At 42.4% G+C, this 13,725-nt stretch overlaps 1 protein-coding gene across 2 annotated transcripts in view; it reads right to left on the minus strand.

Moving 5' to 3' along the window:
• CFAP54 (cilia and flagella associated protein 54) overlaps positions 1–13,725 on the minus strand; it is a 310,560-nt gene that overhangs the window by 124,249 nt on the left and 172,586 nt on the right. The window contains exons 40-44 of one of the 2 annotated variants that reach the window (XM_060113373.1): positions 9,128–9,280; positions 6,174–6,368; positions 4,241–4,328; positions 3,735–3,944; positions 707–773 (exon numbers count right to left, since the gene is read on the minus strand). In XM_060113373.1, the coding sequence (XP_059969356.1) occupies positions 707–773; positions 3,735–3,944; positions 4,241–4,328; positions 6,174–6,368; positions 9,128–9,280 (713 nt within the window). The remainder of the gene's footprint in view (positions 1–706; positions 774–3,734; positions 3,945–4,240; positions 4,329–6,173; positions 6,369–9,127; positions 9,281–13,725) is intronic. The other variant, XM_060113374.1, reaches the window with a different exon arrangement.

Consider the following 13,725-nt stretch of genomic DNA (forward strand, 5'->3'; position numbering starts at 1 on the left):
CTTCCACCTTTTCCCTTTGAAGCACAGGCCAGAAGTGTATGGAACATAAGAAAATTGAAAACTCTGGCCATATGCTCAGAGAAGCCTTTCTCAAAGATCTTATCTATCCAGATTTCATAAGCTATTAGACTCCTTAGAACAAGGCTGTCCCATTCTTCAAAGTAAAGAGAACCTTCAGGAGATTGCAGAGGCCCCTGGCTATGTTCCCAAATCTTAGAATGTCTTATATTTCAGATAAAAGCTCCTTTCTTCTTCAGTAAAGTCAAACCCAAATCCTAAGAACTGCAGACACTCTACTTCTATAGTCTTCAACTTATTTTTTGCTTTCATTATATGGTATATTTTACATCACGCAATTGAGCAAAACTTTATTTAGAGATGAGGCAACTTAAGGCAACCCTTTAGACTCAGTCAGACTCGCTTCACTGCTCATTAGTAACATGACATTACGAAGGACAGGAGACTCAGTTTCCTTATCTGTAAAACTCCTCCTTCTGTAGCGAAAATGAAAAAAGTGACTCTGCTGAATATTATGCCACAGGGGTTCAGCCATCGAAGGAAAGATGGGCTTATGATATTTAAACAAGGTTCATGCTATTTCCCTACGTGCAAGTTTTATGAATATGCTAAACCACTGCTTTTTTTTTTTTTTTTTTTACTGACTGCATGGTCCGGCTACTGTAGAAAGGTATATAGGAAATGTTACCTGAAAGAGTAACCCAGACAAAAGGCAACAGTTGGTTCTCTTTTCAACGTCCAATGTCTGAATAAATCTAAGTATTAGAAAAAGAAACATTCATAGACAATGTTCCAAGACTATTTTTATATAAATACATCTCTAATACTCATAGATTTTCCAAAATTAAAATAGTCTTTGTGATTCTAAAACTGCTACATACTCATATAAGATCTAGGACATAGAAAGATAGAAAAAAAATAAAATGAAAAGTCACCTATAATCCTACCACCTAAACATGATTTACTGGTAACATTTTGGCCACTTTCCGTCTAGATTTTCTTCTACATACAATAATACACATAATAATACACATGCACACTCACAGTAAGACTCAAATTATGCAATACATATTATTTTATAGACAAATTTTCTACTCTTGGACATAATGAGTTACATCATTATTTTACAGATTTTAATATTTTTATCATATGCATGTACCATAGTATTAAAATATTCATCTCCATTTTGGTTTTTTCCAACGCTGAAATAAACATTGTTGTACCTACATTTCTGAGCACTTGTCCCATTAATTCCACTGCATAAATCCCTAGAAGTGGAATTCTGGGGAAAAGGAGGTGTACAATTTTACATCAAATTTTTGATGAGTACAATTTAAAAATTTCCTCCCACAGATTTAAACAGTGTGTTTCCTCACCAGCAGTATATTATGGATCCATTGATGACATTAAGTCTTTCCACCAAAGACTAAGGTAATGTCTCTGCGTTTACTACCGTCTCGTTTTATGTCCCTTAGTAGAGTCTGAGTTTTCTTTACGTGGGTCTTGAAACTCAAATTTGCAACTGTAAACCACATTACCTTCTTCTAAATCTTATTTCAATCACACCAGTGGGCTTCACTATATTAATAACTTCGTCAGTCTGAGTTCAGCTTCTCTATGTGGTGCTTTACCTTCTGAACAGTGTGGGGAGAAGTTTCTTCTCCTCAAGGAGTCCCCAAGAACAGCCAAAGCTCCTGGAGTATCACAGAGCCTGTGGAAGTCAGACTTCCAGCTGGGTAACCAGGAAATGACTTTCTGTTGATTGAAAACCACTAAGTAAAAACTTCAGAGGCTCAGAGAAGCTGAGGTGTCCTCTGGCAGGAATGCTACAGCTGTTCTTTTCAAGCTGGGAACCTTCCTCAGCCTTTCTATTCTTTGCTGCCAAGCTCTACTAACTTATAAACTCAAACTTGCGCAGGGATCGTGTGTGTGTGTGTGTGTGTGTGTGTGTGTGTGTGTGTGTGTGTGTGTGTATAAGGAAGAGTTCCATCCCAGGAGTGGTAAAAAAAAAAAAAAAAATCAAACTTGACAGTTTTTAAAAAATCTTTAAATGTTTGATATTTTTAAAGTGGTAATTCCATACTTCCCCTGTCCAAATGCTAATTTTCTGAAAACAGTGTGATTATTAACTAGGACAAGTTATTATTTTTAAAAATTTTCTCTACAGCTCAAAATACTATGCAGATTTTTGCCTACCACACCCTAAAATGTAACTAGAGAGGTAAAGGAAACCTGTACCTCTACTCTCTTCATACTTCCTAAATTTCTCACATTAATCAAATATTTAAGATATCTGTGAGTGCTAACTAGGTACGAGGCATTGTGATAGACTTTCCCATATGTTACATGGGGCAGGTTGAATAATGGTCCCCCCCAAAGAAATCAAAGTCCTAATCCCCCAAACCTATGCATATGTTACTCCACGTGGCAAAAAACAAACAAACAAAAAACACCCCAAAACCAAAAAACTTTGCAGATGTGATTAAATTAAGGGCCTTGAGATAGGGAAGTTATCCTGAATTACTGGGTTCAATGTAATCACAATGATCCTTGTAAGAGAAAGGCAGGAGGGTCAGAGTCAGAGAAGATGTGAGGACGGAAACAGAGCTCAGAGAGAGAGAGAGAAAGATGACAGGCTCTTGGTCCTGAAGACAGAAGATGGAGCCGAGATGAGGAATGCAGGAGGCCTCTAAAAGCTGGAACATGCAAGAACAGATCGTCCCCTAGAGCCTCCAGAGGGAGCTCAGCCCTGCCAACACATTGATTTTAGGACTTCTGCCCTCCATAACTATAAGACAATAAATTTGTATTGTTTTAGGGCACTAAATTTGTGGTAATTTGTTATACCACTAATAGGAAACTAATACAGTCTGTGTTATGGGCTAAATTATGTGACCCACTGCACCCCCAAAATTCATATGTTGAAGTCCTAACCCCTAGTGCCTCAGAAGGTGACTATACTTAGCAATAGGTCTTTAAAGAGGTAATCATGTTAAAATGAGGTCATTAGGGTGGGCCCTAAGCCAATATGATTGATGGCCTTAGAAGAAGAGATTAGGATGCAGACATGCACGGAGGGAAGACCATGTGAGGACAGAGTGAGCGGACAGCCACCTACGAGCAGGGAGAGAGGCCTCAGAAGAAACCAGCCCTGTCAACACCTGGATCTCGATGTCAAGCCTCCAGAATTGTGAGATGATAAATTGCTCACAGATTGGTATTCTGCTGCTAGTCTGTACTAGCAAACTAATACAGTACGTCATGTAATTCCTGTCACCACAGTTTACAGATGAGAACAACTGAGGCTCAGGCAGGATCAGTAACTTGCTGGGGGCCCTAAAGTTAGGCCCTAGTCAGCCTGCCTCTACGTTGTTATTCCTTCTCAAATACCAGCTGTTCATCCACTCGTTCATTCATTCAACAAGTAGTTATTGAATCCCATCTCCATGCCAGGCACTCAGGATACACTGCTGAACAGAACAAGGACCTATGCCCACGTGGTTCTCACACTCCAGGTGTGGCAGGTGTTAACAGGAAGAGGAGATGGCCATCAACAAGAAACAGCACAAATAAGTAAACCGTATAGGCCTGTATGATACGGACACAGCTGCCCGGGAACCCAGTGTGTGTGAGGTGTGGCACCCTACATGGCACGGGTGGGCAGCCCACAAAGGAGGCGACAGCTACAACACAGACTGCTCCATCGTCACACTCACTGTGCTATCTTCGCTGCTATCACCGCCCCTTGCAAACAGCCCCAAATGCCAACTTTGGACAGAAACTCCTCACTGTAGTCTTTGGAACCTGGAGGTGAACAGCTGTCAGTGGCATTGGTGAGTGAGCTGACATACTCCTTCCATGTATGGAGCACGTCTTGTTTTCTGAATATGTCGTCAAGAGCTTGACTCCAACATTTAAAAGCAGCCCTAGAAGAGAAAGAGAGCATGCAGCAACATGTTTTCTGAGATCCGTGTTGTGAAATCTATCTTCCAAAAGGGAAGGCAAATGCACTGAAGAGACATTTTAATTAAAATGTTAGAGAATGGATCTATACCATTTATGGCTCATAACCATTTCTCTCAGGTAGCATTTGATGAATAAAATGCAGCAATGGAATATTATCAACAGACTAAAATTTATGAAAGGCAGTATTTTTCACAATAATTAAACATTTTTTCAGCTGAACAAAGTTTCCCTTGTTTTACTGACTCCTAAAAACTACCTTTTCTTTTGTGCGAAGACAAGAAGACTTCCAAGTTCATGCAATGCCTGAACGTTAAGACTTCTTTCATTGTTGGTTTGAAGAACATCTGTATTTTTAATCAAGTGAAAGAACAAATGTCAGTCCCTGGAAAATATTTCCTGTATATTTGCAAGAATATTTTAAATTGCCTTATACCTTAACTGTGTAGATAAGCAAACTTCAAGCTAATAGAGCCTTTAAATGTCACACAATGTGGGTAGAGAAAGAGAGCAAACGATGTTCTATTTTAATGTCATGGAGTGGGAGATGGGGTCAAAGAGGTGGGAAACGTGGAGAAAGTACAGTAAGAGTCGGGCAGGTTGAGATGGTGAAGGAGAAAAATCCAGAAAAATTGTGCGGCAGAAAGGGCTGGGTATATATATGTGGCAATGTGTGTGGCCGGAATACGCTTTCTGGGGAGGGTGAAGAAGCGGGTAGTGGCAAGATTACGGAGGCATCTGAGTGCCACGTGGAGAAATGTGGACACTATTCTACAGCACATGGGAAGCGTTGAACAGTTTGTTTTTGATCAGGGATGTGACAAGAGCACAGCACTTTGGATTCTTCCTTTACCCAAATGCAAAAAAGCACATCTTGAATAGTACCTGAATTTGTTGTTTTCTGATGAATACATGCATTCCAGGATGTGTAGCCAAAAAACCCAACTAACATGGCAATGGTTTCTAACGAGGGCAGCAATGTCCCCTAGAGGGTATTTCAGAAATTTGAGGAGGGTTTTGTTAGTTGTCACAATGGGGCATCTGCTAGTATTTCCTAGGTAAGGACCTGACACTTGATGGCCTGCCATGCACAGAACCTTCCCCCACAGTGAGGAAAAAGGTGAGAAACCTATTTATAATTATTTGAGTCTAACATCTAACTTCATTTCATAGAAAGGGTATGTTTGCGTGTGTTCAAAATGCTCTGAGTTTTCCAGAAATGCAACCACTGTAATATTTTGTTTTGTCCAGAATGGCCTAGATTTGCCATTTTAGAACATCATGTCACCAAAATTAGCAATGCTGATAGTACTTGAGTTACCAATACACCTGTATCAGTCTGCATTCGTAGCTGTCACATTCATGTGTATCTTGTATACTTTACATACTATATGCGAGCATCTGATTGCTTCTCTATACCTCTAGTGCCTAAGCTCTTACATACCAACAAATAGATTCTTTTATTATAAAGTTATTTCATTTGATTTACCCTTCATTTTATATTTAGAGCTTTATATTGATTTTTAAAAATAATGTGCATAGGAAGAATAAAGGGGGAGTTACAAAATGTCTGTTATAAAAAAAGGAGGGACGTTGGGTCTACAACATGGGCTGAATTTATACTGCTGAATTTGTAGAAAAACCAAATCAAGTGGAAAGACAAGGAAAATGGAATCAGCCAGGGCAGAGCAAAAGCACATAACAGCGGCCACATCTCGACAAACGGTTCACAGATTCAGTTAAGGTGGGATAGATGGGACGGTGCCTAGAATCTCACAATGGTGACAGCCAGTCTGGGAAAGTGGGGGATGGGAGGGGCTGGAAGCTGCTTGTCTTGACGCTGCTTGTCACTGTCCACGAGGGCGTGATGAATAGATTCTATGTTCAAGCTCTTTCATCCTACTTCTACAGATAACATTTCAGTTACGGTCTAGCACAGGGAACTATATTCAATATCTTGTAATAATCTATAATGGAAAAGAATCTGAAAAAATATATAGATAGATAGATATATAACTGAATCACTTTGCTGTACAGCCGAAACGACCACAATGTTACAAATCAACTATACTTCGATAAAAAAATAAATTTAAAAAATCATTTAAAAAAGATAACATTTCAAGACCAAACGCAATCTCAACATTAATGTGACAGATCATATTGAAAATGAACACATAATGAATAAATCTTACTAATAGTTTCATAATAAGAAGAAATTACGAGTCCAAGTTGTGAGGAGGGAAGTTTGCTTTTCTCCACTGAGCTGAAGACTTGGAAGTGCTCCTGAGAAAGGTCAGGGGGTGTTGGCATGTGCATCTCTTCTGTCCCCAGGCAAAACTCCACCTTTCTGGTAGTGAATTTTAAATTGTTCATTCCTCCTTTGTCTCCTAAATTCATGAAAAAAATTTAAAAGAAACTTAAAAATGGAGAAAGAAGGGAAGTTGATGAGGAGGAAAAAAGTAGAAGTGGAAAAGGAGAAGGAAGGAAGGGTTTTGTACAGCGCTGAGACTCATTTACAGCTCGAAGGACACCATTTCCTTAAACTTCGTATCTCGAATCATTTCTGAAGAGCCCAGGTGTGTGATGTGCTCTACACTCGTGTTACCTCATAAGGAACAGCACAGGGGGGCAGTTTGCTAGAAAGTAAATGTTGAGATAATGCTTTGCTCCTCGTGGGGACTGGCAGAAGTTGCACAGGTTTTGAGTTTGCCTCTTTTCTCTTTTTTTTTTTTGTTTGTTATTTTTTGCGGTACACGGGCCCCTCACTGCTGTGGCCTCTCCCGCTGCGGAGTACAGGTTCCGGACACGCAGGCTCAGTGGCCATGGCTCACGGGCCCAGCCGCTCCGTGGCATGTGGGATCCTCCCGGACCGGGGCACGAACCTGTGTCCCCTGCATCGGCAGGCGGACTCCCAACCACTGTGCCACCAGGGAAGCCCCGAGTTTGCCTTTTTAAAAAGAGTTTCCAACAGTAAGATGTTAGTTTGCCTCTGGGGCAGAGATCTCTGGGATAGAAGCAGTGCAGAGGTACTTCTGACCTGAGGGGAGAAAAAAAAATGGGAAAGAACCTGTCTCTGTATAAGAAAAGAGAACAGGGGCTTCCCTGGTGGCGCAGTGGTTGAGAGTCCGCCTGCTGATGCAGGGGACGTGGGTTCGTGCCCTAGTCTGGGAAGATCCCACATGCCGCGGAGCAGCTGGGCCCATGAGCCATGGCTGCTGAGCCTGCGCGTCCAGAGCCTGTGCTCCGCAACGGGAGAGGCCACAACAGTGAGAGGCCCACGTACCGCAAAAAAAAACAAAAAGAAAAAAAGAGAACACACAGGAAAAAAAAAAAAAAAAGGAAAAATATTCTAGGGTAAGTAGTCAAAAACCTCAGAGACAAAGAAGCTAAAATGGATTTAGGTCTACAGCCCAAGGACTGGGGATAAACTGCTGAGAATATCTTAGTACCAGGTGAAATTCAGATTGAGGTGGTGTAAACCATTCTTAGGAATTGTATTTGCTTTTTTTTTTTTTTTTTTTTTGCGGTATGCGGGCCTCTCACTGTTGTGGCCTCCCCCGTTGCGGAGCACAGGCTCCGGACGCGCAGGCTCAGCGGCCATGGCTCACGGGCCCAGCCGCTCCGCGGCATATGGGATCCCCCCAGACCGGGGCACGAACCCGTATCCCCTGCATCGGCAGGCGGACTCTCAACCACTTGCGCCACCAGGGAGGCCCTGTATTTGCTTTTTTTATTCACATCCCTAACCACTTTTAACATACACCATAATTGAAAGAAGTTTAAACATGATGTGGAGGGCCAATTTAATATAATGTGTGTCTGTGGACAATACAACCAAAAACTGTGGGTACATATCATAGTAAGTGCTTTCTACGGGGAGAAGGGGCAGCAACAAGAATGAATGTATATTGATACAAACATCCATACAAACATATGTACATACATAAATAAAACTTGTCAGGGGTTGTAAAACAAAATTGGTCAAACTTCTAAAAGATCAGTTCAGAGACTATTAGCATCTTAGTTAGATGCTAAGTTTTTTTTTTAATAATTTTTTTTATTAGTTTCTGCTTTATAACAAAGTGAATCAGTCATACATATACATCTGTTCCCACATCCCTTCCCTCATGCATCTCCCTCCCTCCCACCCTCCCCATCCTACCCCTCCAGGCGGTCACAAAGCACCGAGCTGATCTCCCTGTGCTCTGCGGCTGCTCTCCGGCTGCTTCCAGATGCTAAGTTTAAATCTATTATTAATAACTTTAAAATACAATTTTTTTAAGTTTATTAATTTAAATTTATTCTTTAAGTTTATTCTTCTTATTCTGATAAATGTGAACAGCAAGTATTATATATACAAATTAGGGTTTTAACAAATTTTAAATTACCTAAATGTAGATAATTTGAGATTTTTCTCGGCCTGAATTTGAGTATCTTCTTTCTCTCTGAGGTTACCACTTAACCACTTGAAGTCCTGCTTTGACTGAGTTTACAAATCAATAGATTTTGAGAAGGAAGAAAACAAGTGTAATGTAACCAAGAACAGTGAATATCTTTTTTTTAAGCTACAAGAAATCTCTAAGATCAAAACCTATGGTATTAATAAGAAATTTTACTAGATGTGTATATTAAAATGCATCCCTTTCTTAGACATTGATAAAGTAGTGTTTTGGTAAAAGATTGTAGTTAATTCGGTATGAAACAATTCATCTACTTATAAAAATAAAACAAGACTATAGCACTGCTTCCATATTTACTCCACTTAGGGATTATGCTCATTTCACAGAAGGCATAGAAGCAGATGAGTGAGGCAGTGCTTTGGTTGGAATAAAGTGTGAGAAACAGAGATGTAATCCACTAGACAAGAAGAAAGTGAAAGGCAGCAGGGAGTGGGCATGGAAGTGGGGGAAGCAGGAACCTACGGCAGAACACAGTAGACCCTCGGGGTGGTACCCTGGGTAAATAAAGAGGAAGGGATGTAGAGCAAGTACAGTCAGCCCTCCATTTCTGGGGATGCAGAACCATAGATACGGGGGGTGGGGGAGGGGGGCTGACTGTAAGAGACGTGTACATCCACGGATTTTGGTATCCACAGAGGGTCCTAGAACCAATTCCCCACAGATGCCACGGAACGACTGTATTTTACCTTGTGTCTGGGCAAGAAATAACGAAAGCAACTTTCTGCTGTGTCGGATTGATCTGCTGTGATATTTGGATTTTTCCAAGGTCTCTCTAAAACATCTCAAAGTGTCTGTCACGTCCACGGGCACACAGAGGAGCTCTTTGGCTTTGCTGTATTCTGAAAGGAAAGGGAAGAGTCACGTGAGGGATGAAATGTTGCAGCAAGCCAACAAGCAGCAAAAGACTTTCTAATTCAGAGAATTTCTTGGGCCCAAACGAAAGCTGCTAAATTCAAAGCCCCCAGGTCTGCAGCAGTTGTTTCAACGTTCAGATCAAAAATTTTTTTTTTTTGGTATATTTGACAGTTCTTTTTAAAAAAAAGAAAAAAACTTAGAAAACTTTTGATTTGTATGAAATGCAAATAACTTTAGATCTTGCCAATTTTCCTAATGAAGCCTCCTACTTTTTCTTTTGCTGATCATAAAAGATGAAATAATCTACTCCTTTTCAGCAGCCTCTTCAAAGCCAAGGTGCCTTGGGAAGGAGACGAAAGGAGGAAACAAAGAGGCTTGGAGATGGGCAACTGCTCCCTTGAGAGAAGGAAAAGACAGCTTTCTAACACTGGAGGATGCAGAGGAAAGGAAGATGAAGCCATCAACAGGTATGGAACTACAAAGCAGGCCTGAAAAGTGGCCAGAAGGGCAGATGTTGGCAGAGAGCTGCTGCAAGGTCCCTGGAGAGGAAGTGACGGTCCCATGAATTAGGCTGCAGACCGGCTGCATACAGCATGAAGCAGGCACACGGGAAAGAAGAAACACAGGCTTCAGATGAATAACAAATAAATTTACCCCTTCAACAAGTTGAGCAGGTCAAATATCCCCTGAAAAACCTGAGGTCTTGAGAGTGCAGCCACTTGCTAGGGAACAGGGCTATAAGAGGTTAAGAGGCATGACCTCTGCCCTCAAGAAATGTACCGTTTAGCTGAAGCAAAGAGGCATTCTAACACTGGAGTATGACAATGACCTTGACAGAAAGTATCTGGTTACATGTGAAAATGAGGGAAAGATAGAAGAGAGAGATCATGCAGGCAGGAAAGGATGAGCAAGAAAGACTTCACGGGAGAGAAGCTATGCCAGCTGTGTCTTAGAGGATAGGGAAGGTCAGATCAGGAAGAAGAGGCAAGGGGTTTCAGACAGAATAAGGATAGCTGAAGTTGATTAGGTGTTTATACTATGCCAGGAACTATTCTAAATAATTACTGTGATACTCTCACTGAATCCTAGCAACACCCATAAGAAGGACGTACTATTATATCCTCATTTTACAGATGAGGCAAATCAGGCGTAGAGAAGTCTAGCAGCATCCCTTGGGTCACAGAACTAGTTTGTGCAAGGAGGGGGTGGGAGCAGGATTAAGGGTGGCGATTCAGGGCACAATGAGATGACATGGCCAGTCCTTTTGAACTGAGAAGGGTTTCCAGAGGCCTGAAGCCCTCGCTGAGTAAGTGGCCTTCATCCTCTTTAATGGGCAGTCAAGAAACGGTTTTGAGTAGGACCCCAGCAGAAAGAGATAAGTATTTCAGGAAGAGTTAGCCCGCCGCTGTACGCACAGCGGCCTGCAGTGGAAAGAGGGTGGTGGCTGGGAGGCTGTGAAGTCATAACACAGACATTGTATGATTTGAACTTGACTGAGGTGGTAGCAGTGGAAACGAGGGAGGGACACAGGGAACATTCCAGTGTTAGAAGCGACAGGAGAGTGGTTAATTGGCTACGTGGCAAAGAAAAGAAAGGAGTGGGAATTACCTCTTCCCCATCTTTCAGGGCCAATGACCTTGCTTCCTACCTCAGTGGGAATAAATGGGAGGAATCCAAAGGGATTTCCTGCAATCCCCTACCATCCGACCCCCCCAGCCCCCAGCACCTGTGCCCATCTACACTGCCAGGGCATCACTCCAGCAATTCTCCTCTCCCCTCCAAATCATCAGTTTTTCCCTCTGCTGAATCATTCTCAACAACATTTTCCTTTTTTCTCCTATCTTAAAAAAAAAATCAAAAAAATTTCATGTTCATTGCAGCATTATTTACAATAACCAAGACACAGAAATAACCTAAGTGTCCATCAACAGATGAATGGAGAGAGAAAATGTGGTATATACCCAATGGAATATTATTCAGCCATAAAAAGAAGGAAATCCTGCCATTTGTGACAACACAGATGGGCCTTGAGGGCATGATGCTAAGATAAATAAATTCAGACAGAGAAAGACAAACACTGTATGATGTCACTTATATGTGGAATCTAAAAAAAACCAAACTCATAGAAACACAGGAGAGATTGGTGGTTGCCATAGGCAGGGGGTGGGGTGATGGGCAAAATGGGTGAGGGGGCCCAGAGGTACAAATGTCAATTACAAGATAAATAAGTTCTAAAGCTGTAATGTATAGCATGGTAACTATATCTAAATTTCTAAAACAGAAAAAACAATATTTTAAAAAAATAAAAACCCTTTCTCTTGACCCTACTTGCCCCTCAAGACACCATCCTATTTCTCTGCTCCATTTTACAACAGAACTCCTCAAAAAGTTCTATTTTCACTGTTCCCCATTCTCTCTTGAACCTGCTTAGATCAGACTTTCCCCCATCATTTCACCCCAAGGACCTTCACGTGGCTACATTTAATGTTCAACTTTTAGACTTTATCCCTCATAAATTTTCAACAGCATTTGACCCAGTTGCTAATTCCCCTCCTCCTTGAAATACTTTCTTCCCTTGGCTTAAAGATCCTTTTCCAAACTTACTGACGCTCCTTCTTAATCCTCTTTGCTAATTCATCCTCATCTACCCAACCTCTTAATACTGGAAAAGCCCAGGGCTCAATCCTTAGAATGCCTCTCTTTTCTTAACTAACATTTGAGGCAGGCTGGCACCTGGGACCCTTTGCTGCAGTGCTTGCACCTGGACAAGCATCTGCTCAAGCAACAGAACACAAAGAAACTATAAGGGACTAAAAATAACTGCGTGCATGCACAGTTGGGGCAAATCGTGAACAATAAGGTATACAGACTGTCACTTCTGAGGTGCCGGGAGCAAAAGCAGGGTCCTGGGCATGAGCCCTGCACACAGGACCACCAAGGGTGCGGGGAGACCACCCTAAGGGCCCCTCCGGCCTTACCCACTGATCTGCCCTCACGCCCCGTTTAAGGAACCAGCCCCCATGCCAGTCGGGGAGCGAGCAAGGGAACCTGTTAATTCTTCTTGCTCCCCCGGGCGGTAGCACGAGTCCCAGTAAAGCCTTGCCTGAATTTCTCGTCCTGCCTCTTATCAACTTCTACTGGTTAAAGAGGCCAAGAAGCCAGGTTGGTGGCACATTCACCCCCTTGATGACCTCATCTAGTCTCACGGGTCTAAGTATCCACACGCTGCTGGCTCCCAAGTTTCCATCTCTGGCCCCCACTCTCCTGAAGTCCTGAGACTCATCTATCCAATGGTCTCCTCCGCTGTGCGTTTAATAGACATCTCACACTTAACAGGTTCCCAACTGATTTCGGAATCTTTCCTCTCTAAACCTACTCCTCCCATAGTCTTTCCCCATCTTATTAAGGGATGGTTCTATTTTTCCAGTTGCTCAGGCCAAAAGCTGAAATCGTCCTTGACTCTTCATGCCATCTCATGCCCCAAGTCAAATTCACAACAAATTCTGGAGGCTCCCTCTTCAGAAAACATCCAGAGTGCCACCATCGCTCACCAGCTCCACTCTCCACTCTCCACTCCCACTTCCACTGTGTTCCAAGACCTATCATCTTCTTTTGAATTACTGCAATCGCCGCCCCCAATCAGTCTCCCTGTTTCCACCCTTGCCACTTTCAACATCGCAACCAGAGGATGCCTTTTAAAATGTAAGTTCTCTCAGGACTTCCCTGGTGGCACGGTGGTTTAGAATCCTCCTGCCAATGCAGGGGACACGGGTTTGATCCCTGGTCCAGGAAGATCCCATGTGCTGCAGAGCAACCAAGCCCGTGTGCCACAACTACCAAGCCTGTGCACCTAGAGCCCCTGCTCCACAACAAGAGAAGCCACCACAATGGGAAGCCCACGTACCACAATGAAGAGTAGCCCCCGCTCACCGCAACTAGAAAAAGCCTGCGCACAGTAACAAAGACCCAATGCAGGCAAAAATAAATATATAAAAAAATAAATAATTAAAAAAAAAAAAAAAGTAAGTTATTTCATGTCACATCCCTGTCCAAGACCCTCCACTGGCTCCCTCATGACCTAGAGCAAACACCAAAGCCCTTGAAGTGACCTCTAAGGCCCAACATGAACAAGCTCCCCATCTCCTCACTATTTTCCCCCTCACTCCCTCCCACACCAGGCATGTTTCCACCTGAGGGTCTTGGCAACAGTGGTTCACTTTGATCTAGAACATTCTTCCCTCAGATATCTCCATGTCTTGATTCCTCAGCTCCTTAAGCTTATGGCTTAACCATTAACTTCTCAGTGAGGCCTCCTTTGATCACCCTCTTTAAAATTGTGGCACCCAGTATCTTCTGACGTACTACATGTTTTACTTGTTTATTGATTGTCTCTGGCCGCTAGAATGCAAGCTCCACGAGGGCAGGAATT

This window comes from Mesoplodon densirostris, chromosome 11 (assembly GCF_025265405.1).
Source record: "Mesoplodon densirostris isolate mMesDen1 chromosome 11, mMesDen1 primary haplotype, whole genome shotgun sequence".
NCBI lineage: Eukaryota > Metazoa > Chordata > Mammalia > Artiodactyla > Ziphiidae > Mesoplodon > Mesoplodon densirostris.